The sequence below is a fragment of the Podarcis pityusensis genome (genome assembly GCF_964106645.2).
Source record: "Podarcis pityusensis genome assembly, chromosome: 1".
Lineage (NCBI taxonomy): Eukaryota > Metazoa > Chordata > Lepidosauria > Squamata > Lacertidae > Podarcis > Podarcis pityusensis.
The window spans coordinates 86,955,296-86,983,083 of NC_138028.1; the positions used below are offsets into that span (position 1 = coordinate 86,955,296).

Sequence of the window (27,788 nt, forward strand, 5' to 3'; positions counted from 1 at the left end):
ACATTGCCGGGATTCATCCTTCTAAGATGGCGTCCAGGCAGAATTTTCGAAAAGTGCTTGAAATGTCTGGGGAAACCCAGGTGTATGGCAGTCCATATCGGAAGCTGTTATTTTTTTCAGCAATTTTCTATAAATACCTAAAAAAACACCATTTTGGGTGGAGATTTTGCAAAACATGCTCAACTTTTGTGTCTGTGACACAGAAAGCCTGTTGTGTAGTACTGCTCTGCCCTCTAATTCTTTGCTTGCATTTATTAACTTCAGGTGGCATAGTATTCAAGCCTTTGATGTTTCGGCTAAAGGTGTTTTCTTACTAAGCCAGTGTTTTATCTACCTTTGCTACCTTACCACAGATCAAGGAAGCCTGGTGGTAGACCACATGATTTTCTGGTTTGGGAAAATAGGTTATCTTCTGAGCACCATCCCCATTCCCAGTTATAGAATGTGCTGCTAAAATTAACTTTGTGAACAGGAAAGGAGTGCAATTTTTTTTATTCATATCCAATTGAGACTGAAAAAAGGGCAAAGTGGGGTAGGATCCCTCTCTAAGGATTTCATTATGCTGACAATTTCCTCAGAAATCCAACTACTCAATTAATGTGGGGCAGCTGTTAGAGTTCAGCTTCATCTTTACCAAACCTGGGTATTTGTGTGATTAAACCACATGTCACAAAAAGCTAGTGAGCTGACAGTTACCTCATTCAAGGGAAACAAAACCCAACTATACACGGTGGCCCTCACTGCCCAGAGAACTGGGGTGCACGTAATATTTTCTAAAGGTGTGACTAGTGAGAATCTTTACATGCATACTTCCTCAGGTTGCTTATGTATAGCAGAGGGCCGACCCAGCCATTGAGGGGGAGGAGGAGTGCTGAGGCTGCCATCTTAGGCAGCAGAAGCTCCCAAGGCAGTGCCCCGCTTGCCCCACTGTCTCCACCCCCAGCCATTGGCATAGCCGAGGGAGGGCAGGGGGCAGCTGCCCGCCCAATCAAGTAAGACAATAACTGGCCAATCATGTTAGTTCTGCCCCCCTTAAAAAGTCCTGCCTCCCTCAACAAAAATCCTGGCTAAGCTCATGCCGTCAGCGGAGAAGCAGCACCAGCACTGGCGCCAATTTCTAGCAATATCTCAACGATTTTTGAAACTGTGCATGATGTTGCAGAGCTGCTTCTGCAACGGTGGCAGAGGTGACAGGACAGGTGGCAGGGTGGGGCTGTACTTCCTGTTTCACCTTAAGTGGCAAAACAGATCATGCCACCCCTGGCAGTGCATCTCTATGCTTCTGGAAGAGGGAGACACCAAAGGTCTTATCTCCTTGTCACAGAAAGCGGGTCATGGTCAGCTAAAGAATGGTAGCCTCCTTGAGGGATTCACGACAGCTCCCGCCCTCCCTCCTATGAAAGGAGGAGAGTCCCACTTTATTAAACTAAGAAATATACAGTACCCAACAGGAAACTGTAGCCCTGGGTTATAAAGTGTGTTAGGCAAGTTATTCACTTGGAATTGAGTTGGTGATACATTTAAAAACAAAAGGGCAGAAGTACAGAAAATATGTTCATCCTCTACTCTAGCTTCCCTGGGGCATGCTACAGTAATGCAGGCCTAGTTCTTGCATGCTGCTATGGGATAGTTTCATTCCCACACGCAGTCACATTAAATGGGAAGTCTTAATGCAAGTTGTCACAAAGGTATAGAAAAGAAATCCCAAAGGTGATGCTGCAGAAACCATTTTAGACTTGTAGAAGCATGCATGGTCTCCAGATTTGTTTCCATATTTGTCTGAAACCAGACTCCTCTGATGGATTTTCAAGTACCTGTCCTTGAATAATGTTTCTGTTTAGAGATCAGCATAGAGAGGTCATCTCATTAGCTGTTGGTCTGCCATATTTATGATTCTCCAAATTCCTTTGTGGAATGTTAGGCTCTTGGCACTGTCTCCAGCTCCAGTTCTGACTCCAGCACCACTGTTTCTGGTTTCAGCAGCAGATCTGTGGTTTGCTCTTCTGAATGCCGCAATTCTTCCAGGGGGTAAGTGTTCACAATCTCCACTTTGTTGTCCCCCAAGGGACAGAGGAAACAGAAAGGAAAGCCCTTACGCCATGAAGGTGTTGGATACTTTTGTAGGACTAGAGGCAGCTGATTTCTTTGTGCAGAGCCATTTCTGCATTGCTGCAGGGAATTCTCTCTGGCCTCTGGTTTCCTTGCTGATGAGTAGTTGAGCAGCCCACGCTCTTGGAGGGTGCCTTGATAATAACAATGAAAGGACAACTTAGAAGAACTATGCACTGTGGAATATGGATTGCAGCCATTTATTATCTCTATCCAACCAGTATAACCACCATAATTCTTTATTCATTATGTACATACCACCTCTCAGTCCCCAAAAGGGTCTCCCCAACACAGTTTGCAAAATTATGTAATTTATTTAAAGTAGATTGTTTTAAACTATCAAACCAGACAGCAGTAAAACAAGGCAATAATACCAAAACATGAGCGGAAGGAATTAAAATATATCAAAGGTCTAATGGAACAAATGCGGCATATTTCCCAGTCTAACCATTCTTATTCATGGCTGTTATTTTTTCCCCATTTGTAAATTTAATGAAAATGAAAGGAATAAAAACATAAAAGAAAATAAATAAATAATCTAAACTCTAGTGGGTGAGAGTTCCATAGTTGGGGGCATCACAATCAAGAAGGCCTTGTTCCCCACTTTAGATAAGCATACTTTATCTGGTGAGGGAATGAAGCAATGTAATGCCCCCATATATCACTAGGATGTTGTAAGAAAACAACTTTAAGACTGAAATGTTTTAGGTTGGTATGTTCCTGTGCCAAAATGCTTACAGTCACCGTAGTAACAACTGCTACTACAAATCAGGCCATGTTTAAAGAATTCCCACCATAACAGCTGCCATCCCTTAAGGTTTCCCAGGTCTAAGTGGTATCTAAGGTCAGCATGACAGCAAACATGGACACTACCAATTCTTATCTGCAGTGATTATTCTATAATAATACCATACAACTAATTAAAAGACCCACTGCAGACACTTATCTGGAGTTGAGCACTGAGAGAGGGATAACAGTAAAACTATCAAAACAAAGTAACTGGTGACTTCCTCCTTACCGGAAACTGTGTTCTCTAAGAAAAAGGATAGGAATCCAGTTATAAAGGCAGGAACCATCAACAGAGAAAGGAGGAAGAGGTCTACAGGGACACAACCTGCAGAGAGAACATCACAGTTATCTTAGAAATGCCATAATGTGGTACCTTGCATTCAACATCTCTAAGTCGATCCAACAGAACCTCAGACAGTTATTCATTGTAACTAGAATGGGTCAGAAATAATTTTCTGTGGCAAAAAAGGCTTCCACCCAAATGCTGAAAGTGTGGGATAACCATCATGCTTAAGTCTAATTAATGCACGAAGAGATTAAATAGAGTAAGATGTCCTGCCAGGCTTAGCTCACCTTGCGAGGAAATGAGTAATCGAGCATATTGTTCACCCCCAGTCTACTAGAGAAGCTCAACATGTGAGGAGGAAAATAGGGACACTTGGAGAGTCTGACATAGTCCTTCCTCTTTATGATTCTAAGTACTTCCTACATATCATGCAAATAAAAATATTTGGCTTAAAATGAAATAATGTGCAGTGTAACATTGATGTACAACTAATAAGATTATTATTATTATTATTATTATTATTATTATTATCATCATCATTTCATTAATCAGTTTTAGATAATCAATAAATAGGATATGCAAAGAACCAAAAGGGCACACTCCACAAAGTGCAAAAATGTCCAGATAGCTTTGGAAATTTAAATGTTTGTGAAAACTTTTAAAATGCCCCCCCCCCCCCGATCTAGCTGCTTTTTGCAAGACAGGGACACAACTTGAGGGTCCTGTTATGGTTCTGAATTTCCTGCAGAAGGCAGTCTCAAGCTTTTCTTCTCACCACAGCTCTGATCATGCCAGCCCCTGCCCCCCTCTTGGCACCTGTAGCTGTAGCCAGGGACCCTGGTGCCGCGAAGAGCCACTTCGGAACCAGCAGACCCATGAACATAGTGAAGCCCACAATGAAGATGTTCCTGCCCGAGTCAATGTCTGTGTACTGGAAGTAAGAGACACCGGTGCCCACAGCCATGCTGTATGTCACACACAGCACTCCTCCTGAGGATAACAAGGGAGAAAGAAGCATAACAAAGTAGCTGAACTGACTTTGGAAAAGGAAAAGGGCAAAGAATGGAGAGGGACTTAAATATGAGTAACCATAAGAATAGAGCAGGAGCCTTGAATTTGCCCATAAACAGCATCACCTGGTATCTCCCCCACTCTGGTAAGATGCAGGGTTTTTTAATTGAAATTATAGCTATTATTTCTAAATTTGTACACACACACACATCATCATCATCAACAACATCATCATCATCTTATGAAAATTGCTGTCCTTTTTGGCAATGCATAACTGGTAACCTAGCCAGGAAGTGCACCCACACTATAATAATATAATAATAATTTATTATTTATACCCCGCCCATCTGGCTGGGTTTCCCCAGCCACTCTGGGCGGCTTCCAAAAGAATATTAAAATACTGTGATACATCAAACATTAAAAGCTTCCCTAAACAGGTCTGCCTTCAGATGTCTTCTAAAAGTCTGGTGGGAGGGCGTTCCACAGGGAGGGCGCCACTACCGAGAAGGCCCTCTGCCTGGTTCCCTGTAACTTGGCTTCTCGCAGTGAGGGAACCGCCAGAAGGCCCTCGGTGCTGGACCTCAGTGTCCGGGTAGAACGATGGGGGTGGAGACACTCCTTCAGGTATACTGGACCGAGGCCGTTTAGGGCTTTAAAGGTCAGCACCAACACTTTGAATTGTGCTCGGAAACGTACTGGGAGCCAATGTAGGTCTTTCAAGGCTGGCTCTAGGTTATAGAATTTGTTGGCTGGCAATGGCACCCTTTAGGATTATAAAATATCATTTACAAGGATAACCTTGACTGAGAACTTAAACTCATTTAAAATTACGTCACCATGGAAAGAGCATAGGACCCTCATTTACATCTAGGGTAGCCAATGCCTTACATAGTAGTGGAAGATAATGGTTGTTCCAACATACATTATAAAGTAGGCAACAGTGAGAGATGCCCCAAACAGGGAGGGGGTGGGCTGGCTAGGTGGCATGGAGATATAAGGAAAGGAAAGGAAGCGTTTATTACCATGAATTGCCAGAGGGATGGTGGTAAGAATTCCCATGAGCCGAGGAGACAGTCCCAACAGTACACATGCCAACGCACTGATCCACACTGCACGGCATGAGGGAGCCTGAATGTAGGAAACAGGGCATGAGACTGGAACCTTAAAAACCCATGACCTCAGGTCTCTCCAGGCATGGAACCCCACAGAGCATTCTGCATTCTACAGGATGACTAGTGGGCAGGGTGGGGGACTGTAGTGGATGGAAGAAAACAGGAGGAAAACCTATAGATGAGAAAAGACTATTCTTCATACTGCAGTCTCTGTGGGAAGACATTCACATGGTAACATTTCCCCCTCCTATTATCTCACAGCCTGTCCTGGGTCCTCTAAGATGCTATCCTATCCCCAGGGTTGAAGTAAGAGTCAATCGTCCATCCAGTTGGCTTCTGTATGTGCAGTGGAGGCTGGTCCATTAGGACACTTGGGGCACTGCCCTACCAAACTCAATCTGCCCTTAGCCAACCCTCATCCGCCTCCTTTCTTACAACCAGCCTAGGGGGTGGCACCATCTGCCCCCTCCCCCTCCCTAGTCTGTGCCTCTTGCAGAACTCAACAGGGAGCAAGATGGAGACAAAACAATAATTACCGTATTTTTCTGTCTATAAGACGCCCCCATGTATAAGACGACCCCTATTTTTTGACCCCAGAATTAAGAAATAAGTATTTTAAACATTCTGTCTATAAGATGACCCCCCCCCCAATTTTAAACTTAAAAAATTTGGGGGGAAATATAGTCTTATACACGGGAAAATATGGTAGTTGTCACTTCCCATCATTGGTTCTGGTTCCACTTACTGTAGGTCTCCCTGTCTTACTTCACCACGCATTCTGTAGGGCAGAGCTTTCCAAACTTTTCATGTTGGTGACACACTTTTTAGACATGCATCATTTTGTGACACAGTAATTCAGTTTTTCTAGGAAACCAGTGGGCAGCCCACTCCCTTTCCAGCCCCGGGAGGAGCGCAGGGAGCGTTCGCACAACACACGTACACACAGCAGCCAATACTAATGTGTTGCGACACACAGTTTGGAAATCTGTGCCGTAGTGTGTGGTACAAATGGAATTTCTCCAGATAATTAATATTGCACGTGTATAACGTTGTTCAGGGTTTTATAAGTTAACAACAAGGCTTGAACAACAAGACCTTTAGAAGGACTGCTGCCACTACCAGCCAGAGAAAACAATACTGGGGTAGAAGGACCAATTGCCTCTGACTCAGCATCAGACAGCTTCAGATGTTAATGGGGAAAGGCAAGACTTAAAGAGCTCATGTACCAATTGTTGGAGGAGAGTGATCCATGGGACATCTCAGTGCATACTCTGAACCTGCATAAAGGAATCCATGATCTCGACCCATGCTCTTACCTGGGTCAGTCTGCCGGCACAAGCATTGGGCATGCTGGATGCAGTTCCAGATACACTGCCCAGCACAGCTGCCAGGAGGGTGCCAAGGCCCTCAGTACAGAGCCCTCTGTTGCACAAATGCTGTGGTGGGGGTGGATCCCATAAGGACTTGCTGCACAGCAGATAGCAGCCCACAGAATTCACGCTTGCGGTAACACCCATAGCAGCACCAATGCCAATGGCACGGGTACTAAGTACTGGCCAGCCCTGTGCACCTGCGGGACAAAGAGATAGAAAAGACGAGAAGTGAAGTCCAGTCATTAAGCCAATGAAAGGGCAAAGTATGGTTAAGCCATTTATTACCTGGGTAAGGCAGCTTGAGCCATGGGGACTGCAGGGTGCTATTGGTGAGGGTTAAGTGGGGTGTGGAAGGATGCAACACATCCCAAGAGGTTGGAACAGGTCTCAGCATCCCACAGACAAGCCAGATCCCAGAGAAGGGCAGCAGAATCTATAGGAATGCAAGACTGAAAATGAGAATTTGCCTACCTGGCCCCTCTTGCTGTCCCTGGATCCATCTGCATAATGCCAAAGGACACAGGATTAAGCTGTGCCATATTTCTCAGCTCAGGGCTTTGGAAATATTGGAGATTTGGGGAGTGGGAGATAACAGGGGAAGGGGAAGAGGAAAGTGGAGAAGGGAGCCAAGTTTGGCTGTACCGTTAGTTCATTAATTCATACCGAAAAAAAGTGCAGGGCTGGGCTGCCCGATTTTATAGTGAGCCCTCTTGCTTGGCTCCACTGGCAAATGGGCAGTCGGCAGGAAGCCAGGTGCTGGGATAGCAAAACGCACAGCAACACAAGCCTAAAAAGAGATCATGAGTGATATTCAGCAAAGCACTGCCCTAGGAATATAGGTTGCTTGGTCCTAACACAGAGAATATGTAAATCCCAAGAGCTGCCATGAGAACAGCTCGGCTCCAAGAGGTTTCTCAGTTGAGTAGCTACTCCTTTCCCCAATACTACCCAATGTTCTATTTCCATTCCCTAATGCAGGCATTCCCAAACTCGGCCCTCCAGCTGTTTTGGGACTACAACTCCCATCATCCCTAGCTAACAGGGACTATGACCGGGGAGCCCAGGGTTAGAATCCCTATTCACCCATGAAGTTCACTGGGTGACCTTGGACCAGCCACCATCCTTTAGCCTAACCTACCTCTGCTGCCCAGGAGGACTCCCCTGTGTGAGTGCCTGAGGGCCCTGCTCCTTCCTGCCCCTTACCACCTAGCCCAGGGCGGGGCCTGACAGGCCTCACAAGGACTGCTCCTGCCACCTACTATCTGGCCCAGGGTGGGGCCTCACAAGGACGGTTGTTGCCACTGATGCTCCTACTGCCCAGGAGGACCCGGAGGGGTGCAGAGTTCTTTTTAACATGTTTTAAAATCTCCCTTTCCCCTTAGATTTTTTATATATGGGGGTGGGATGGATGTTTGGGTGGGCTTGGGAATTTGTTAGATTTTGATGAATTTGTAATTTTTGCAGTTTTTATTTGTATTGTTTTATTGTTTTCTGGGTTGTTTTTGTCTTTTGTTTTTATTGTTTTAAGGTTTTATTGTTTTAGGCTGCGAAAGAATAACATTAATTGCCATCAATGGAGGCTACTATGAGGCTTGGGATTGCTACCGTGGAGGGGCGAGGGAGGTATGGCAGTGGGGGCAGATGTTATAGGCAAAGGGGATCGAGATATGGATATGCTCGTACCCCTTCCAATCTGCGCCTCATCCCGAGGGACGAGGGTAGGGTGAGCAAGGATTACTCACCTCCGTCACTGGTGCTGTGCAATGCCAGGTCTATAGGCAACAAAACCGTCACCCTGAGAGATTTCTTTATCTCGCAGGGGGTCGACCTGGCTTGTGTGACGGAGACCTGGGTGTGCGAAGGGGCAACAGTTACCTTACGAGAGATGGCGCCCCCGGGTTTCTCCTTCCTCCACCAGTCGCAGACTGTGGGCCGGGGGGGAGGGGTGGCATTATTAATCCGGGAAGATTGTCCTTTCAGTGCTCTACCATCGCCATTGATGCCCGGCATTGAATGTGTTGACCTAGTGTGGGGCTCCAAGGAGAGCTTGGCTGTCTGGCTGGTGTACCGGCCACCTAGCGCACCAGCAGCCACCCTGTCAGGCCTATTGGAGGCGGTGGCCGGCTGGGCCTTGGAGTTCCCTAACCTATTGGTATTGGAGGACTTCAACATCCATGCTGATGCCACTCCCTCCTCACAGGCTCTGGACCTGGTGTCTTCCATGGCAACACTAGGGCTCTCCCAGTTTGTTTCGGGCCCCACACATCAAGCAGGCCACACGCTGGATTTTATATTTGGCGTAGGTATAGATGTGATCATGTCTCCTTCGATGAAGGTGCCATGGTCTGATCACTACGCTCTGAAAGCCAGGATTGACTTTCCACCCCCACCTTGCTTAGGTGGCGAGCCGATTTGGGCTCACCCGCAGAGGCTGATGGACCCTGATAGATTCCGCCAAGCCTTGCAGGACCTTGCTCCCCCTGGCGACTCATTGACTGAGCTTGTTGAGGGCTGGAATATCCAGCTCCTGGCAGCCATCGATGAGATCGCACCTAAGCGCCCTCTGCGACCCCGCAGAAACTGGGCTCCCTGGTTTACCGAGGAGCTCCGGAAAATGAAGCGGGACCTCAGACGGCTAGAGCGAGTATGGCGGGGTGCCCGTGATGGAGCATCAAGAACATCTTATAGGGCTTTTATGAAAACCTACGAGATGGCGGTGAAGGCTGCTAAGAAGTCTTACTTCTCGGCCTCCATTGCATCCGCTAGCTCTCGCCCGGCGCAATTATTTAGTATAATCAGGTCTTTAACGTCCCTTGAGGGACAGCCAAATTTAAATAACAATTTGACACACAGCTGTGAGGCATTTGCGAGCTTTTTTACGGAGAAGGTCTTGTTGCTCCGCCATGACCTCCCTGCCAATTTGGATACAATAAAGGAACTGGAGGCCCCTCGACTGTCCTCGGGTCCAGTATTGGACCACTTCAACCGGATATCCCCAGCCGATGTGGACAGACTCCTCCGAGCTGGAAAGCCCACCACCTGTCCTCTCGACCCGTGCCCGTCTTGGCTGATTAGAGCGTGTCCAGACGAGGTGCGGGCCCTCCTGGGGGATATCATCAATTTGTCCCTTGGCACGGGGACATTCCCAGGGGAACTGAAGGAGGCAGTGGTGCGCCCGCTCTTAAAGAAAGCATCATTAGATCCTTTAGATCTATCCAATTACCGCCCGGTTTTGAATCTTCCGTTCCTGGGTAAGGTGATTGAGAGAGCGGTTGCTGAACAGCTTGGTGGGTTTCTGGATGAAACATCGGCTCTGGATCCATTCCAGTCCGGCTTCCGCGCTGGTCATGGGACCGAGACGGCTCTGGTTGCCCTAACAGATGATCTTCGTAGACAGCTGGATCGAAGTGGGTCGGGGCTGCTGATTCTTTTAGATCTGTCAGCAGTTTTCGACATGGTCGATCACGAACTTCTGGACCACCGCCTTGCCGACGTGGGGATCCAGGGCACAGTCCTTCAATGGCTGTGCTCGTTTCTCTCTGGTCGGGGACAGAGGGTGGCGCTTGGGGGGGAATTGTCATCGCGCCACTCCTTGGTGTGTGGAGTACCTCAGGGTGTGATACTCTCCCCGATGCTTTTCAACATCTTTATGCGCCCCCTTGCCCAGCTTGTCCGGAGTTTTGGGCTGGGTTGCCATCAGTATGCTGATGACACCCAACTCTATCTGTTGATGGATGGCCATCCTGACTCGGCCCCAGACACACTGACCAGATGTTTGGAAGCTGTGGCTGGATGGTTACGTGGGAGCCGGTTGAAGCTAAATCCTTCGAAGACAGAGGTCCTGTGGCTGGGACGGGACGATATGGGATTGGGGGGGCAACTCCCATCTCTTGCGGGGGTGCAATTAGTGCCAGCACCGTCCGTTAAGAGTTTGGGTGTAATCTTCAACACCTCCCTTTCCATGGAGGCGCAGATTGCAGCTACAACAAAGGCGGCATTTTTCCATCTCCGCCAAGCTAAGCAGTTGGCTCCTTACCTCTCTCGCCCTGACCTAGCCACTGTGATCCACACGACGGTCACCTCCAGACTGGTTTATTGTAACTCGCTCTACGTGGGACTGCCCTTGAGACTGACCGAGAAACTCCAGCGGGTGCAGAATGCTGCAGCGAGACTCCTTACAGGGTCTTCGCTGCGAGATCACATTCACCCGGTGCTATACCAGCTGCACTGGCTCCCGGTGGAGTACAGGATCAGGTTTAAGGTGCTGGTTTTAACCTTTAAAGCCCTATGCGGCCTAGGACCCTCGTACCTACGGGACCGCCTCTCCTGGTATGCCCCACAGAGAAACTTACGGTCTTCAAATAAAAACATCTTGAAGGTCCCAGGCCACAGAGAAGTTAGGCTGGCCTCAACTAGAGCCAGGGCTTTTTCGGCCGTGGCTCCAATCTGGTGGAACACTCTGTCACAAGAGACCAGGGCCCTGCGGGACTTGACATCTTTCCGCAGGGCCTGCAAGACAGAGCTGTTCCACCAGGCCTTTGGCCAGGGCACAGCCTGACTCCCTCCCTCGGCAATCTTCGCGGAGCTCTGGCCCAATGGTTGCCAGTGGCTTGAATTAATTAATTTTATAATGAATGATTTTAGAGTGTTGTTTGTGCTGTACTTTTGTACTGTTTTATTGTTGTTAGCTGCCCTGAGCCCAGCTTCGGCTGGGGAGGGCGGGATATAAATAAAATTTATTATTATTATTACCTCACAGGGTTTTTGTGAGGAGAAAATAACCATGTACACCACCTTGAGTAGCTTGGAGAAAAAGGTGGTATATAAATGTAATAAATAAATAAAATAAATATTGTTGGGAAAACTCTGGGAATGAACAGTGTTTTCTGGGATTCTCATCCCAGCACTAATGTTAGAGCAGAAACAAATATTAAACAAATTACTCCAGAATCTCAGACATTCTACACAGCTCGAGTCACATCTGCACCAGACATTTAAAGCACATTGCTTCCCCCAGGGACTCCTGGGAACTGTAGTCTGTTAAAGGTGTTGGGAGCAGTATATCTGTGCAGGGTAAAATGCACTTCACAGGATTCTTATGGTGCTTTATGGAATGGATGTGACCTTATCCCATAAGGAGGACCTCAAGTTTTGAAACCCTATACTTTTTATCATTGGGGAATGGCTCCTGAATGGGGTGGGGAGTGAAAGGAGAAGATAGGAAAGCCACCTTTCCCCCACCCCCTTCAGCTGACATGTCTCTGGTTTGAACCTTAGGTTTTGTGGGATTTAAGACTTTTGGCTTAGATTTGAATTTGAATCTGGCAGTTTTAGTGTGAGAAAGTTGGTGACTGTCTGAATTTCAATTCCAGCCCAATATGCCTCATTCATTCCCTTCACAACCTCCTTTTGAGAGGGCATGAAGCACAGTTACTGGAGCTGGCTGGTCTTTTGAAGAGAGCTAGCAGTCAGCAATCTGAACTTACAGCAGGGCGACTCCCCAGTTTTCAGAGCAGAGAAGAGCAGCAGGTCTGTATGCTGAAAGTCCAATGACAGAAAGGCTTGGGGCCAGAACCATGGGTCCGCAGCGATGGGTAATCCACCCACAGGCACCTGACATCCCCAATGCCACCTGCACCAGAGCGGAAATCAGCACTGCACCTGAAACCTGGAAGGGGAAAAACAGGCAGAACAGGGTCAAGTTACAAAACAGGGATGTGGAATTTTAGGACTGGGGGCCAGTTGTGGGCCTCCAAGCATCTCTATCTGATGCTCGGGACTCTTGCCACACCACATACCACCCCTCTCCTCAGGTGACACCCCTCATTGGCCCTGCTTTACCCTTTCCTGGAGTGTTCTTGTCGGGCTGAAAAGTGGTTAGAGTGATCGACTAGGCCCAGCACCAGGGTTCGAATTCCCACTCAGTCATTAAGCTTACTGGGTGACCTTGGGCCATTTACAGTCTAACTTACCTCACAGGGGATAAAAGGGGGAGGGGGAAAATGTACATTCCCTTAAGTTCCTTGGAGGAAAGTGGGCGGGCAGGTGTTAAATGTAAAAATAAACAAATTCTCACAATGCCTCTTGCTTGCCTTGATGGACAAGAGAGGGTTGTGTGAGAGTGTGTAGAAACCAGCTGCCTTACAAAGGTAAAATTTGCATTTGTTCCTCTATCCACTTTTGCATCTGACTTCACTGACCACTAGCATGTGACCACCCCACCCATAAGGGCATGTGTCCCCCAGGTTGAAACAGGTCCCTCAGCCCTGTTACTATAGGCCTCCATTACATGCTTCCTCGGGGATATTTTTTTTCATGCAGGCAAGGTGGTGTGAGAGGCACAGGCAGAGCTGGTGGGACAGCTATGGTAGGATTGGGAGACACCCCAAAGCAATTGAGAGCAAAGTCCAGCAGCATGGTGGTGAATTACTTGCCATCCTTCATGGTGGCAACAGAACATGCCATGTGCTGCCATGACTTTGGTACACCCACCAAGCTGGTATCTTATGTCCAAAGGGATCCAAGAGACCCTGTCTTCCTGGTGTCTAACCCCAACCCCACCACCACTGATGCCAGCCTCTCCGTATTGGGTTTAACCAATCAAAGCTGCCAACCTCATGGAGTAACTGGTCCCAGTTTCTTGAGTTTTCACAATCTGGCCCAGCACATATGTCAGGGGCCTCAGTGCCTGAAAGGGAAGCAGGGACAGATAAATGAGTTGGGAATACAGTGAAATGAAGAACACAATGAGGAGAAGAGGAAGATCCCAGAATTCAAATTAGTGTTAAGCAGATTTCATATTTTTAAAAACTGATCTGCAGAAGTCATTGCTTCTGAATGGAATGCTGATGTGAGGGATAAGCAAGGATTCTCAAGGAATATGTAGTGGAGGAAAACAAGGATAAAGGGCTGAAACCAGTCACTGGCGTCAAACACTGACAATTGCATCCCTTTGACTACATACTGTATACAAGGGGATGAGACTGAAAGGTGCTTTTCCCATTTAGAAAGACAGACAACTAAGGGAGAACATGGCAAAGAATTGTAAAAGAACTGGAGAGGATGTGTAGAGAAATTTATTTCACACAATACTGGTCACCAACAGACAAAAGGAAGTACTTCATGTAATATACAAGGTTCATGGCTAAATGATGTGGTGGTGGCCACACTGACATGGGGAGAGGCTTCTAAATCTGTGGAAGCATGGACTTGTCAATGACCGCTAGCCATGACAGTGAAATTAAATCTATAAGATCTGAGGCAGTACACCTTTAATTGTCAAAAGCTAATGACAAAAAAGCAACAGAGAATAGCTTGTGAGCTTTTCAAGAAGCATGTGATCGACTACTGTTGGACAGAAGGCTGGACTTGAAAGCAATTGTTCTGATCCAGAAAGGCAAATTACACACCTAAGTCTGCCCAATCGAACAAGAGATGGTTGTGCTTATTTTTGGAACATAGGATTCAGCACTAAGACGTGAGTATTCATTGTGCAACAAAACAGCAGCCACCGATGGCTGGTTACCATTCTTGCTGGATCCAAAACTCCTCAAAAGAGATGGCATTTGGAAACCTTGCCATCCTTGCCCTGTGATTGCAGTGTCCTGTGCTGGTGGCTGAGTATTTGGAAGAGGACTGGGTACTTTTGCCTATAACTCACTATTTCCATTTGACTGGAGAATGGGAGCCACGTGTTGGGTCTGTATCATGGCTGGGATAAGGAACTCAAAAGATGGAGCCTGAACCAGCGGCAACCTGCAGGGAAGACAAAGGGGAGATCCTGCTACAAGGAATGGACAAAGCCTAAGGGAAGGAGCTGCTAACTAGAAGCTGTGTAGCACTAGGCATTTTCCAGAATACTAGTCCCTGCTTAGACTTCTAGTAATAGAAGGCCACACCCAACTCCCCAACCAAGAAGGCAGCAAGGCTGTGGGATTCCAATAGGTCAAGGGTTGCCTAGAGCCAGCTTACCTGGTTCCCAATCCACACTGAAAGGCTGTGGCTATGCCACAGGCAAAAAGGTTGCATGCTAGAAGTTCATTCCAACATGGAGTACCATTCAGCATCTTGCCGGGGAGGGTGGCGATGAAGAAAAAGTGAAAGATGCAGAGAAAAGATACCTGGACCAGGAGATGCTAGGAAGGAACAACAAGTTGGTCTGAGCCATGGCCTTGTGAGCACCTTCACCCTTCCCTAGAAGATGGCACAACACACTTAAGCCCAATAGTGTGTCTCAGTCACTCCCAAAGCTTCAGATGCTGGCTTTGCTGCCACTCATACATTGCCACTTTCTTTAATGAGACCCACATCAAAGTACAGTCGCTAACACCAATTTCTGCCTCATCGGCAGTTCCAAACTTCACCTAGTATCTGCAGGTCAGGATTTAATGAAAAACAGCCCAAACCCTGGAATCACATTCCTGCATATATTGCATCAGAGATGACCACTGGTTCATCACTGCTCTTTTTTTCACAAGATGCTCCTCACTTTTTGCAATTCTCCAGAGTTGCAATGTTTGTCTGCATTGCAGCAAACACAACACAGAGCCTTGTGACACCCTTTTTGCGGAATATGTTTCCTCTTGGGTGTTGTGCTACACCCGCCCACTCCAAGCAACCCAACTCACCTGCAAGGCCAACAAGCAGATCAGGGGCCAGGGAGGAAATTTTGGCCCTTTACGAGCATGGGGAAGGATGCTTTTAGAAGCCCTGTTGACTTTGTTCATGATGTCTGTCTTTTTCCTTTGTGCTGGAAAGTGACCTAGCAACTGAGTATATCACCAATTCCTCCCCTTCTTTTATTTACACCCTTCACTAGCCATATGCATCTGAACTTCCACCTTTGGCCCTTCCAGGCCACAGTTGCTCAGCCTGTTAGCTATTAACTTGGCTTGCCCAGTAACTCACCACTAGTGCTGAGAGGTAAAAGGCATGACTGAGCAGGGGTTAAACTACAGCAAGCTGGTTTTATGTGGACCACGCCTGACCTATTGGACAGTATCAGCAAGGGATAGTGCTGTGGTTGGCCATCTATAACCAAGGGGCAGTGTGCATATGATAAACATGCCTAGGCACTTGCTTATTTGCATAAAAGGGACCTATTACATGTTATTATTTCTCACAGAGACCATACTTAAAACAATTAAGAGAAAGAACTATCTGGGTGGGAAAGAGCTTAGACTAGTCAGTTTAAAGCTGGCCTGGGGACATTCTTGGGGCATCATGTGAAGGCACTGAATATTACCACCTTGCAGGTATGTTTTGTAAGCATTTGAACTTGTTTACTTAATAAAATCCTAAAAGAAAAACAAAAGATTACTTTGCTGAAACCAAGTAGGTCTGGTCAGTGTATGGATGAATGACCATCTGGGAACTGCAAGTACACTCTCCTGGGTTCCACAACAGATGAAAGTTAGAATATAAATTTAAGGGAATTGTATGGCCTTTTTAGCACAATTCTTCTTCTCTCAATGCTGGTGGCAAGAATCAGTGCTTCATCCCTCTTACAATTCAAAAGCCATTTTGGACAGCTGCAAATGCCAGGATTGCTACTGTGTGTGTTTGTGTATACACACACAAGCTACGGAAACCGCTGCCCGAGTGTACCTGCATAATACCTAGCACATGCATTTCTTGCTCACACTTTACATTTTTAGATGGACAATGGAAGCATCTTAGGCATACACCTAACACTGTAATGTTTGAAGTGGCTCCAACACTCCCACTCCAAGAAGGCTTCGGTTCTCTTTGTATTATTGTTACATTTTAATCTTGGGGTTTTTTTTCAAAGAGCTCACAGTGACATACAAGGTTCTCCCCACGCACCTCTACCATTTTATCCTCAGAACAATCGTGAGGTGGGTTAGGCTGAGGGATTAGGTCACGGCTACCCACCCAGCTCCTATTTGCAGTCCTGGCTCAACCGCAAGAGCACTTCACCCCTTTCCCCAAGCATTTCATACACTGTAAAACTTTTGCAAGTTGTGCTCACTGTGACTCTGCAGGTTTTTCTGTTTCCAAAGAAAGGGAAGCTAGTAGGGAACTGGCAGCACTTGGCTTGGGGTTTAGTACAAAAAAGAAAAGGCAAGACAGTTGCACATCAACAGCTATATTTATTAGAAGAGATCCCATCTACAAGAAATAGTGAAAAAACTACAGCAAAAATGTGCTGGTAGGAACAGGGCGTAAGAAGTGGTCGCCATCCCTCCACCCCCTCCCAGCCCAAGAAATGGAGGGGGCAGTCAAGCACTCACAAGCAGAGATCCCAAAACACTGACCTGACCTGATGGATCATGAGCCTCCCCCTGCAAATCGGTGCCCTTTTCTTCTCAGACTTATGGCTAAGAAAACTCCAGGCTAGTCCTGCATGGCTCTTAGAAAGCACACTGTCTTCATAAAGGAAAGCAAGGTAGGCAGGCACAGGCCAAAGTAATGTTAATTGTGTGGCAATCACTTGGTGGCCTGAATGTGTAGAATTGCTGGTATTTTTCACCATGATAGGGAGTCACCACAGATTATTACTTCCAAGTGCCCCTGGCAAATTCCCACACAATAAGAGCCAAGCTAGAGGGCCATTCATGGTGCCCTATACTAGCTCTCCCAAGGTGTGTGAATTCACCCCAAGTTTTACTCAATATAGCCAGACAAAAATAGAGTCAGGCCTTTCAGGCAGGTAAATGGCTCAGCTGTAGCAGAAGACTGGTTCCAACAGGCCCAGGCCTCGCTGATTCAGTCCTTTATCCTACCCAGCCTTACACAGCTAAGATGGGATGCATCATTCCAGAAGACTCATTGTGGCCCCTAGGCAAAGTGACCATTTTGGAGGGCAGAGAAGTCCTGCAGTCAGAAAGGGAAGTTGACATCCAGTGGGGCACAGACTGATAGGTACCTCCTTTCCCACTCTTTCCTGCCTTGTGCCCTACACTTTCCAGACACCCAAAGCATTTCCCATCAAGGTGCCCCCACCCCAGCCCCAAGCCCAAACTACATCCCCTCCCCTGCAGCCCTAGCTAGGGAACATGAAAGCCTTGATCCTCCCAAGCTCCAAGGCAGCCTGTGAGGGGCACTGCTTCAATGCCAGAGGTTCAGGCCAGTCTTTGCAGTTAGAGGACACAGGAAGAGGCCAACCCCAGCATGAGCAGCTGGTGCAGTGGGCAGAAAGTCCAAAGGGGGGCAACTGTGGAGCAGGGTGGGTGCAAACTGTGAGGTTGGCTGCCACGCAGGTGGTGGATTGACTGCAGTGTGGACAACGCAAGGGACTGGTGGGGGCTGGTGGCGGATAAGGTAACACATTAAGGACGCTGCCCCACAGGTAGAGTGCTGTAGCCATTACACCATTGCTTCCTGGCTGCTGCTGCTGCCGATGTTGCTGCTTCTCTCCTTGAATGGTTCTGTTCTCTGATCCTGTGCACGGAGAGCTGTTAGGTAGCACTAAGCCATGATCCAGATGCTGGGCTGAAGAGGGGAGAGGCAGGTATGCAGCTAGAGCATCCCTGGTGCTGGCAAACTCAGTAGGACTGGCCCTTTTCACATGTATAGTGTGATGAACCACTGCAGTAGAAGCAAGGACAGCAGCAACACCTGTCAGGTACATCACACCTAGAATGCAAGCCAGCTGTGAAAAGAGATGACAAATGTCAGTATGCAGCATGCCTTCTGCCCCACCTGGAAGAATCCACCTGAGATCATGTATAGATGAACTCAAGGAGATTCCTGTGAGAGCCATTCAAAGGCCCACCCAGCCCAGTGTCCCACTTTCCCACAGAAGCAACCAGATATACACTGGTAAGAACACTGCCCTGAACACTCTCCTTTTCAAAGGCAGAGGTTTGGTTTACCTAGCACATGTGTGGATAGGAGGGTACAAGTTAGCAGAGGAATGTTTTCATCCAGATTCCATCATTGGGTGAGACCAAATTGGCTGAGCCTTTTTAAAATAAAAAAATAGTGGCACCCTAGGTTGTGGAATCTCAACCCTGGGAGGACTGGCACACCTGTTTCCTTTTTCTATTCAATGAATACGTTAAAAACTTTGATTCACTGATGTGTTAGGCTGGATGAATAAATGCTGCTAGCTCTGTTGCTTATCTTTGGGATTTTTATATCTGCTGTTTTTAGCCATGCTATGGTTGGTTTAGCTGCTTTGTATGTCTCCGGCAGATTTTTTGTTTGACTGAGCTACTTAAAGGGCCTATATTGAAAAGCAGCCTAGAATAGAAAGGGTAAATTTGTTATTTATTAATTATCAGCCAACAGTATAACACTGCACAGAGGCATATCCGGTCCTATCTAGTAAGTCTCTGTCTGTCCTCTCTCTCACACACACATGCACAAACCCCATGCCTTGGCATCGAGAGTCTATTCATTTCCAGCATCACTGCACCCACATAGGATAGCTGCTCTCTGTTCCCCAACCCCCATCCCATTCAGTAAGCTGGGCCTAGCTTGCCCTGCCTTACCTTTGCCACCTGCTGGTAGAAATGCCCCAGTGCCTGCTGCCACAGTGTTTGCTCCATTAAGACACACAGGTCAGTGTAAGTGAACCAGCCACGCCAGATGCCCTGCCTCTCAGCCACACTGCAGGAAAGGAAATAAGGAAATAAAGTTCATGTCTCAAGACCTTGTATCCTGGCAGCATTCTGCACCATGAACAGGAAGCGTTTAAGAACTCACACAGATGCCCATTACTGCTATTCCCTATGCTGCAAAGCCACATAAAGAAGACAGCAAGCAGGATGATATGTTGGATAGCACTGCAGCAGGGGTAGCTAAATGTGTTGCATTCCAGAAGCTGCTCAATTCCAAGCTACCATGAGCCCCTGCCAGTGATCAGGGACTATGGGACCATTCCTGCCCTGGGGAACATTGTTAACATTAATGAAGCCAATCCAGGTATTTGAGAGGCATGTGGAAAGGTACTCTGAGGCCATGTTCAGCCTATTCCTAATGGACAGCAGCAACTGCATATACCCAGAAAGAACAGAGAACCCAAAAGACTCCTTCTATGCCAGCTGCAGAAGGACAATGCCATCCTGAAAAAGCAAAAGTACTTACCATCCCTCCAGCCAGCTGAGCATTTCAAAAAGCTCCTTGGGATCTGTATAGAGGCTCCAATCCTATAGAAAGTAACAAGAATTCTTAAAACAGGGAGCTAGAATTCTCTTCCTATGCACTCACTTTCAAGGTAACAAATCTTACTTGAATGATGCATGGAATACGCAGTTACCCTATTGGGAAGGCAGATCCCTCTACAAGAAGATTAGGCGTGGGAAGGGTCAGAGAAGCCATTATCACCACGCTATCCATATCTAATAGAAGAAGCTTCCCAAGCTTCCCAAGAGAAGTTGTTGGGGTAAGTTCACCCCTATGAATATTTTTTCACTCAGGCCCCCTGCCCCAGTTTGGCAACATTTCTACAACAGTGACAATACTCAATGCTCACCCTAGTCAAGTGACAGAAATATTCAGGCACCAGGTTAAAACCAGATTTTTCTACACAAATTGTTTTAGTGGATGGTTTTGATCTGGTGTAACTGCATTTTTAAATAGTACTGTACTGATTGTTTCATCACTGCTCTCTCTTATTGATTGTACTAGTAAATTTAGATATTTTTTGGACATTTTAAAGAGTTTTATGACTTAATTGTTTAATGAATTTATTGTTGTGAACCATACTGTAGGCTGTGAAGAAAAGCAGTATATTAATTATAACCAACATGCTCTCACACCCTTCTGAACACAGTGACTGGTCTACATTCTGCTGAACTTCAGCTGAAAATTCCCCAGCAGCCCTCCCTTCCTGACATGGTAGATGTAGCAGACTTACAATGGCACTGAGGAAATTCATCTCCAGTGTGTTCATGGTCTGTACGTCTACTTTGCCTGCGGCACCCCATTCATCATTGAAGACCTCCTCCTCTTCTCCTTCATCATATAAGTATTTGCTGGCAACCATCTGAAAGCAACAGGAGAGATGCTAAGAGAGTGGCACAAGGTGAAGTTTCAATGGAGGTGGGACAGATACCCCCGCTTTCCTACTGGAATCAGTTGCCCCATTTAAGGATGGAGGAAAACCCCATCCTCAACTTACCAAGATTCCCAGGTAATAAGGAGAGAGGGATCTGTACAGACCATAGTCTGTACAGCCAGTGTGAAGAGTTCAACACCCTCAGTTTTTAACAGGTTAGACAAACAAGGAGCCAGCCATTCAAAAAAGGCAAATATCTGGTTTGGTGGGAGGGGGCCTATGGCAGGAAAACCTCTGACTTGTAATCAAAAAGAAAAAGACAGAAGTCAAGTTACGGAGGATCAGGGAAGTTACATTGAAGTTTATGGCCCATGGGAAAGAGAAGACAACAGTTTCCATTTACACAGGACCAGCTTATTCAAAGCACTTTGTATAAAATTCCTCATGGATCCTTATAAACCATTCAGATCATGATAATATCAAATGGGAACCAGCGCCTCAGAGATTAGCAGCTTGCTTAAAAGCCACCCAATAAGTTCAGGGCCATGGCAAAAAATTCAAATAGTATTTCATGAGCAGCATTCTTAGCAACTACATCACAGCGCCTTCATGATGGGGATCCACAGGCTCCTGTAGTTGTATTGTAAGGAACGGAAGACAGGCAAATGTTCTGAAGTGCTGGAGGTTCAAAATGGATATGGCAGCTGCATTGCCAGGAAAGATAGGAACCCTTTTTCCAGCATTAAAAGTGTATGCTCCTTGTGGCAGAGATCTTTGGGCCAAAAAATCTCTTACTACTTAACCATTGCTTTCCCTGCTCTAAACCAACCCAGGCACCCACCATAGAGATCAAGAAGAGGTCAGAGGAGGAGATCTGCTGTAGATATTCAGGATTGCGATGCCGAAGCCTCTCAATGTAAACCAGGGCCAACATCAGGGAGCAGGGGGAGATGCAAGCCTCCCTAGGATGAAAGGTTAAAAGAGACAACCGCTCAAGCACTCCATCATAAGTTCATCTGTAAAGCAGATCACCTATACCCCAGAAACCTTTGGAGCTTGAAAATCCCACCTTAAAGAAATCAGGACTCTGCCCATTCTTGGGGCCACTCTAATTGTACAAACAAACCATGCTTAAACACCCATGTGTCATATGTACTGCAAGTTAGATACTGCACAATCCCAACATCTTTATCTGCAGTCAAACTCCATACAGATTCACAAAAGATGAAACACAGCGAAGGAGGCTTGGAAGTATTAATGAGAATGGATCAACTAAGTGCCATCAAGGTGCTGCAGGCATAGAAAATTCATGTTTGCCTTTGCAAGGGCTTTGCAAGGACACAGATCCTCTCTGCAACCAGGGAAAAACCTCTTAGGCTTATATCCACCCCAGCTCATTTTTCTATGAGCTCCCACTGAAGAAGCCACAGGCTGCTTTCTAATTGTCCTCAGTTAGAATTCAATTTCTTTCGTGAAGAAATTAGTACTTCATCAAAAACTCCTCCGCAGCCACTCTAGGCAACAGCCTCAAACTTCTTCCCACCTATTGCTGTTCCCATAAAGGGAGGGTGTTTCCTAACTTAAGGCTTCCCTCCACCCCTCCCAACTGTTTTTTTAATAGAAAAGCTGATTTTGTACAAAGTTATTATTATGTTTATATAACTTTATATTTCAATAATGCATATGCTGCCTTTTATGAGAATGATCCTCAAAGCAGCAGGGATGAAATTGCACAAATTTAAACATTGTTTAAAAAACATCCCCCCCCCCCCAGTCCACAGAACAGGAAACAACTCTGTATGGGCAACAAAGAAACAGAAAATCATTTCTGAGCCTACCGGGAGACATGTGATACATATTTTTTCTGGAGCCTGCGAATCGGGCTGGGAGCAGCCTTCTGGAGCAATTCAACAGCAATATCTAGGAAGGAGAAAACAGCAGGGTTCAACTCAGTGCACAGAACCCCTTGTCCCCAAGTCATTGTCACACTCTATAGTTTAGCACCATCTCTTTTTCAGCAGACAATACCTGCTTCCCTCTGTAGCCAACCTGGCAAAGAAAGGTGCTTGCAAATGGAAAACATGGGGGGGGGGGAATTGGAGTCTTACGGGGAGGGGTTCAATTTCATCTCCAAAGATGCAACATCCATTTGGAAAATCATTTTTTAAAGCAAGGTTATGTCAACAAGAATATGACAGCTGGATAGAAAGACCTTGCCCTGGTTTCTCCCAGATCTGAACACACCTATCTGGAACTGTATAAGTATACAGTTGTCTTATTTGTCCTTGATGTTATTTGTCCCTGATAGCATTGTTTATGGCTCATGTGTCTTTTCTTGCAACTTGACAAGATCAACCATATATGCATTCATTCCAGCAATTCAAGGCCAACTTTAGACTTCCGCCTCTGAAATACTTGTCTCTTAGCAACCACAAGGAATCTACTGAGTCAGTCACTCAGAAGTTCCTGCTGTATATTAGTATCCATTATTCCCATCCTACCCATACATACACAAACAAATAATAAAATCGCAAGCCACAGTTGCAAGATAGCTTGAGGGCGGGGGGAAAATCTCTGGTAGCTCATACTAGAGATTAAAATGGGAAGAAATCATTCTTCCCATAAAATGGGAAGAAATCATACCACTCTGGATATCTTACTAGAAGAACAGAGTATAAGTGAACGTTCATCAAATGGAGGATGGGATATTTTAAAAAGTACAAGAGGCCTACAGCAATTATAGAGGTGTTTAGGAACCAGAGGCCTATGGCAACCTGTTGCTCTTCAATTGTTGCTGGACTACAAGGTTCAGTATCCCTGATCATTGTCCATGCTGGCCACCACTCCCCGCCTTTCAGGGCACCTTTAAATAAAGGGCTTGTTCCTAGCTATGAAGTATTCACACATATTTGTTCTCTCTCACACAGCAGTTCTCTGGCACATGACTCAACATTCCACCACTTCAATGATCTGGAGTGTTTAATTGGACAACAATGCAGACAAATGAACAAAGCAGGAAATGAAGTAATTAACCATATTAGAGCCAAGCAGAATTATGGCAGAAGAACACATTATAGCAACCAAACTTGGTGGTGGGAAAGTGAGCAGTGCTGTTCCAGATTATGTGAAAGAGAAAAAGAGGGAAGCAAGGGGAGAAGAGAGATCTCAGCTCCGAAAAACTTCTACCACAATCAATCAAAATGCCAAAAAGTGCATATAGGAAAACTATACAGTCAAATTCTTAAGTATTTCCCCCAGCTTGTATCCAATTCAATTGAATGTCGTTTGTACCGAGGATGGTAAGGTGGTGGTGGTGGTGTGGAGTAGAAAGTAAGGGAGATTTTCACCCTTATCCCCTCCCTTTAAGACCCCTTTGAAAGCCAAGCTCACCGGCAACTGGGCTTGAGAGGTTATCAAGGGCACTTTCTTTATCCCAGCCATAGTAAAGTCGCTTGCGTACCCGATCACTCAGCTGCTGGTGCCTGGGAAGAAACTGAGAGAAAACTGGCAAATGAGAGTGTGGTGCTGTGAACCTTCACCTTTCTCCCCGACCCAAGGGACACATAACACCTCAGTCTCATAATTCAATGCATAAGGGTATAATTAGCATCTGTAGGAGAAAACACTGTAATTATAAATATCTACCAACAAGCTTCCATTTTAGGCAGGGCAACCTAGCCATACACGCTAACCACTGAGCTACAGCAAAAAGGCATACCGTAAGAACCAGTTTAAAATCTCCAGAAAGGAGATTCCAAAAACCCCATCCTATTTATTCCACCAGGTGCCCCCCTCTCTTTATATTCCTACAAATCTGCACTGTTACCCCCAGATTGCTTTACCCTCAACAACTATGCTCAACAGTTATCCTTCAATACAGTATTTGTTTATTTATTCAAGTTATAGGCTAGCCAAACTCATTCCAAAAACAGAAGACCCTTACCAAAGTTAAATGTCCAACCTTCATACCACCCTATCCTGCTTAAATAGCAAGAAGCTGAAAACCCCAGTTTTCCCAGTTAAAATTGCCTAGCCCCCTCAATCTTCCCTTATATTTTGTTTTAAATAAAAGAACTTCTGAAATTATTTGAATGCTTTTCACATCCTTCCTTAAAGTTGTGGCCAAACTGTATAGTACCAAGTGACATTTACATCTTTAAGTCAAAAAGAACACTCACTTTATAGAGTCAGAAACTCAGCAATATGGTTGGGACTTACTGGGGAAGCACCAGCAGTACCTTTGTTAAAAGAGCCACACTAAAGTGGCACGGTCCACATGCTCAGAAGAATTACAGGCCTGCTTAATGTGGAAAGGGATTTTTTAAAATTATTATTAAAAAGGAGGCTGGAAACACACCTAAGGATGGACAATACAAGCTTGGATGGTCTGGAGAGAAGTATCCCCTGACTCTGAGGCCATAGATCACGTACATGGGAGAAAACAACAAGGAGGAAGAAGACAGCAAAGGTTTTTCTGGACTACCACACATCCTCTTTTATTCCTGTAACAGGCTGCTCCCTCCAGACTTCTATGCTCCCAGGTCTGTGCTTGAATAGCATCTCTCAGCTCTGGGAATTTTTGTTCTTACCAGTTATTGTGGAGGATTTGCATCAACCAATACCAATTGTTATGTGCAGTGCTTTTTTTCTAAAGAAAAGTTTAGGGATACTCTCTTTTTGACTCAAGAAAACCACAATTTTATAGTTCAAATCGGGAAAAATAAATACAATAAATGGAAAAAAAGTCCGTCCCCCCCCCCCCCCCAGGAATAAAGCACTGGTTATGTGGAAGCAGAGCACAGTAGGGGGAAAGAGAATCCCATTATGGTTGCATGACTGAATGAGTGCCTGCTCTTTTCCTTTCCTTCTCCCCTTTTCTCAGTGTTCCCCACCCAAATGCAAGTTCGGTGATAAAACCTATCAACTTGCTTTCCTTTATATTTTATGTCAACAACCAATCAACAGGCCTGAAAACACCAAACCCTATGCAGCCACACACAAAAGTACTATTTCTAACACTCTTCACCAGTTCTTTTTTGTGCTGTTGTCTCATGCCTTTTCTTTATAGCCCTCCTTAATGACATTCTTCCTTTTGTCTCCTGGTTCTGTTTACAGGATTTCCAAACAATCCTTAATTACCCCTTGATTTCTCATGCATCCCCAAACCTGCAACCCCAGAGTAAATAGAGGGAGGAAATCACAGGTCCTGAAGTCCCTTTTACAGCACTTGAGTGCTGCAAAAACCTTAATAAGTTTTGAAGTACAGTAACAATCAGAATGGATTTTCCTTCAGGCTTTTAACCAAGTTAAGCAAGTCTGCATCTAACACTGCCAGGGAAGCCTGGCCCAAGCTTACTTTGAAGAAATATTAGATAAAAGTTGAGCAAATAAAGAATTAGCATGTTGTCATTTACAATATCAGTATGGCCCCTTTGGCATACCAACGTACACCCTTCTAGGTGATCAGTCTGGACAGATTCTATAGTTCCCATACTCCTGTCATTAGCAAACATAGATTGCACCACTAAGTAACAAGGGATGGGGAATCTGTGGCCCTCCAGCTGCTGTTGGGACTACAACTACCACAATTTCTGAATGTTAGCATACTGGCTGAAGCTGATGGGAGTTGGAGTCCCAACAACATCTGGAGGTAAACAATGTGCTGAAAGTCAGGAAAAGACGGACCGACCCCTTAAGATTGCCTACGCATATGCCATATCGACACTGAAGTAATAAATCCCAAGTTCCCACCGAACCTGGCAGTAAACTGGAATGACAGCCGCGCTTACAGAGGTGCAGCAAAGCCCAATTATGGTGCCTTGAAGCTCAAGGCAACGGAGGGAAGAAAAGGCCACAGAATGGCACCCGGTGGGCGTGGCCACCCAAAGAGCAAAATACAGAAGTCCTTCGCACCCGCCAAAGGAAAATGACAGACACCTCGCTGGCGGAAGGGGAGGGGGTCCCAATCAGCTGGCGAAGGCCGGCGTGTGCGGGGAGGAGGGGAGCGCGATTCAGTCTGGTGACAGCAGCTCACCGTGAACTCCTGGAAGCCGCTCAGGGAGAAAGCGCCCTCCTCGTCCAACAGGAGCCCGTTCAGATCCATCCTGCCGCGCGTGAAAAGGGGCGTCAAGCGAGGTTGATCTCCTTGCTGCTGCCCCCGTTGGTAGGTAGGCAGGTGCCCGGGTGGGAGCTGCCCAGAGAGCAAGACGCCTCCTCCGCGGATAGCACCGCAAAAGGAAGAAGAAAGGGCTCCGCGCAGCCTTCCTCTTCCTGGGGCGGGAGAGAAGAGAGGGAGGGAGGGAGGGAAGGAGGCGGGCTTTTCTGCGGCCTCCGCTTCTAATAAGCCGAGCGCGAGGGAGGGCGAAAGGGTTGCTTTTAGGATGAGTCACCGCGCGTGTGGCGCCTTCATCATCCCTCCGTCCGGTCCTGCCAACTCAGGTCGCAAGCAGCCGAGATGGACGTCTCTGGCGGCAAAGGAAGCGGGACTTGGCTTTTTTCTTTGCAGGGTTGGGATCCGCCTGCTGCAACCCTCAACCCCTCAAACAGAACTGGAGAGATGGAATTTTGACGGAAAATAGAAGTACTGGTTGTGCATAGGTATATATGCGACACTCGATTTCTCATCGTTGATATACTGGCCGCGAATAAGTGAACTGACTCCGTTTCAAAGCTTTGCGTCAGTCACATTGGTAATCAAGGGATGAACACATCTATACGAATTAGTCCTTTGAGCGAGCATGTCAAGAGGATGGATCCTGGCACATCACGATGTTATTTTTTCCTACACCTGTAAGAGAGTATATCTTGTTTTTTAGGCAAACAAGCCTACCCAGACATTTTGGACATTTATGTTAAAACTGCTGTTTTTATCTGTATTGTGCTAAATGTTATGTCTGTTTCCTTTTAAAGTTTGCTTTTATCAGTACTTTAATATATATTTTATATTGTTTTATGTAATCTGCTTAGAGGTTTTTGTTGAAAAAGCAGGATATAAATCTTGTTAAATTGGACCCCATGTGTACCAATTTGATTATTTGCACTACAAATCATAAATTGCAATGGTGGGAGGAATGGAAGATAACCCTTTTGTCCATTGTGATCATTCTGACAGTGCATAAAACATACTGTGGCACGTTTGTGTT

General features: G+C 46.2%; 2 protein-coding genes across 3 annotated transcripts; both read right to left on the reverse strand.

Moving 5' to 3' along the window:
* Positions 1–387: 387 nt before the first annotated feature.
* Positions 388–16,643, reverse strand: SLC23A3 (solute carrier family 23 member 3). Of its 2 annotated transcripts, XM_080976481.1 has the most exons (12): positions 15,308–16,643; positions 14,652–14,815; positions 14,341–14,435; positions 13,295–13,368; positions 12,167–12,348; positions 7,344–7,467; positions 6,966–7,113; positions 6,624–6,877; positions 5,218–5,323; positions 4,001–4,174; positions 3,128–3,223; positions 388–2,243 (listed from the first exon to the last, which is right to left on the reverse strand). In XM_080976481.1, exons 1-12 carry the CDS (start codon positions 15,404–15,406, stop codon positions 1,918–1,920), a joined length of 1,842 nt encoding a protein of 613 aa, XP_080832607.1. In that variant the 5' UTR covers positions 15,407–16,643; the 3' UTR covers positions 388–1,917. The 2 variants fall into 2 exon arrangements, with proteins under 2 accessions (XP_080832607.1, XP_080832608.1); XM_080976482.1 differs by lacking the exon at positions 14,652–14,815 and having other exon boundaries at positions 389–2,243; positions 15,308–15,382.
* Positions 16,644–16,772: 129 nt separating this feature from the next.
* Positions 16,773–26,919, reverse strand: CNPPD1 (cyclin Pas1/PHO80 domain containing 1). The gene is made up of 8 exons (XM_080976611.1): positions 26,681–26,919; positions 24,037–24,139; positions 22,485–22,566; positions 21,488–21,608; positions 20,506–20,634; positions 19,734–19,795; positions 19,139–19,256; positions 16,773–18,294 (listed from the first exon to the last, which is right to left on the reverse strand). Exons 1-8 carry the CDS (start codon positions 26,747–26,749, stop codon positions 17,686–17,688), a joined length of 1,293 nt encoding a protein of 430 aa, XP_080832737.1. The 5' UTR covers positions 26,750–26,919; the 3' UTR covers positions 16,773–17,685.
* Between the last annotated feature and the right edge of the window lie 869 nt (positions 26,920–27,788).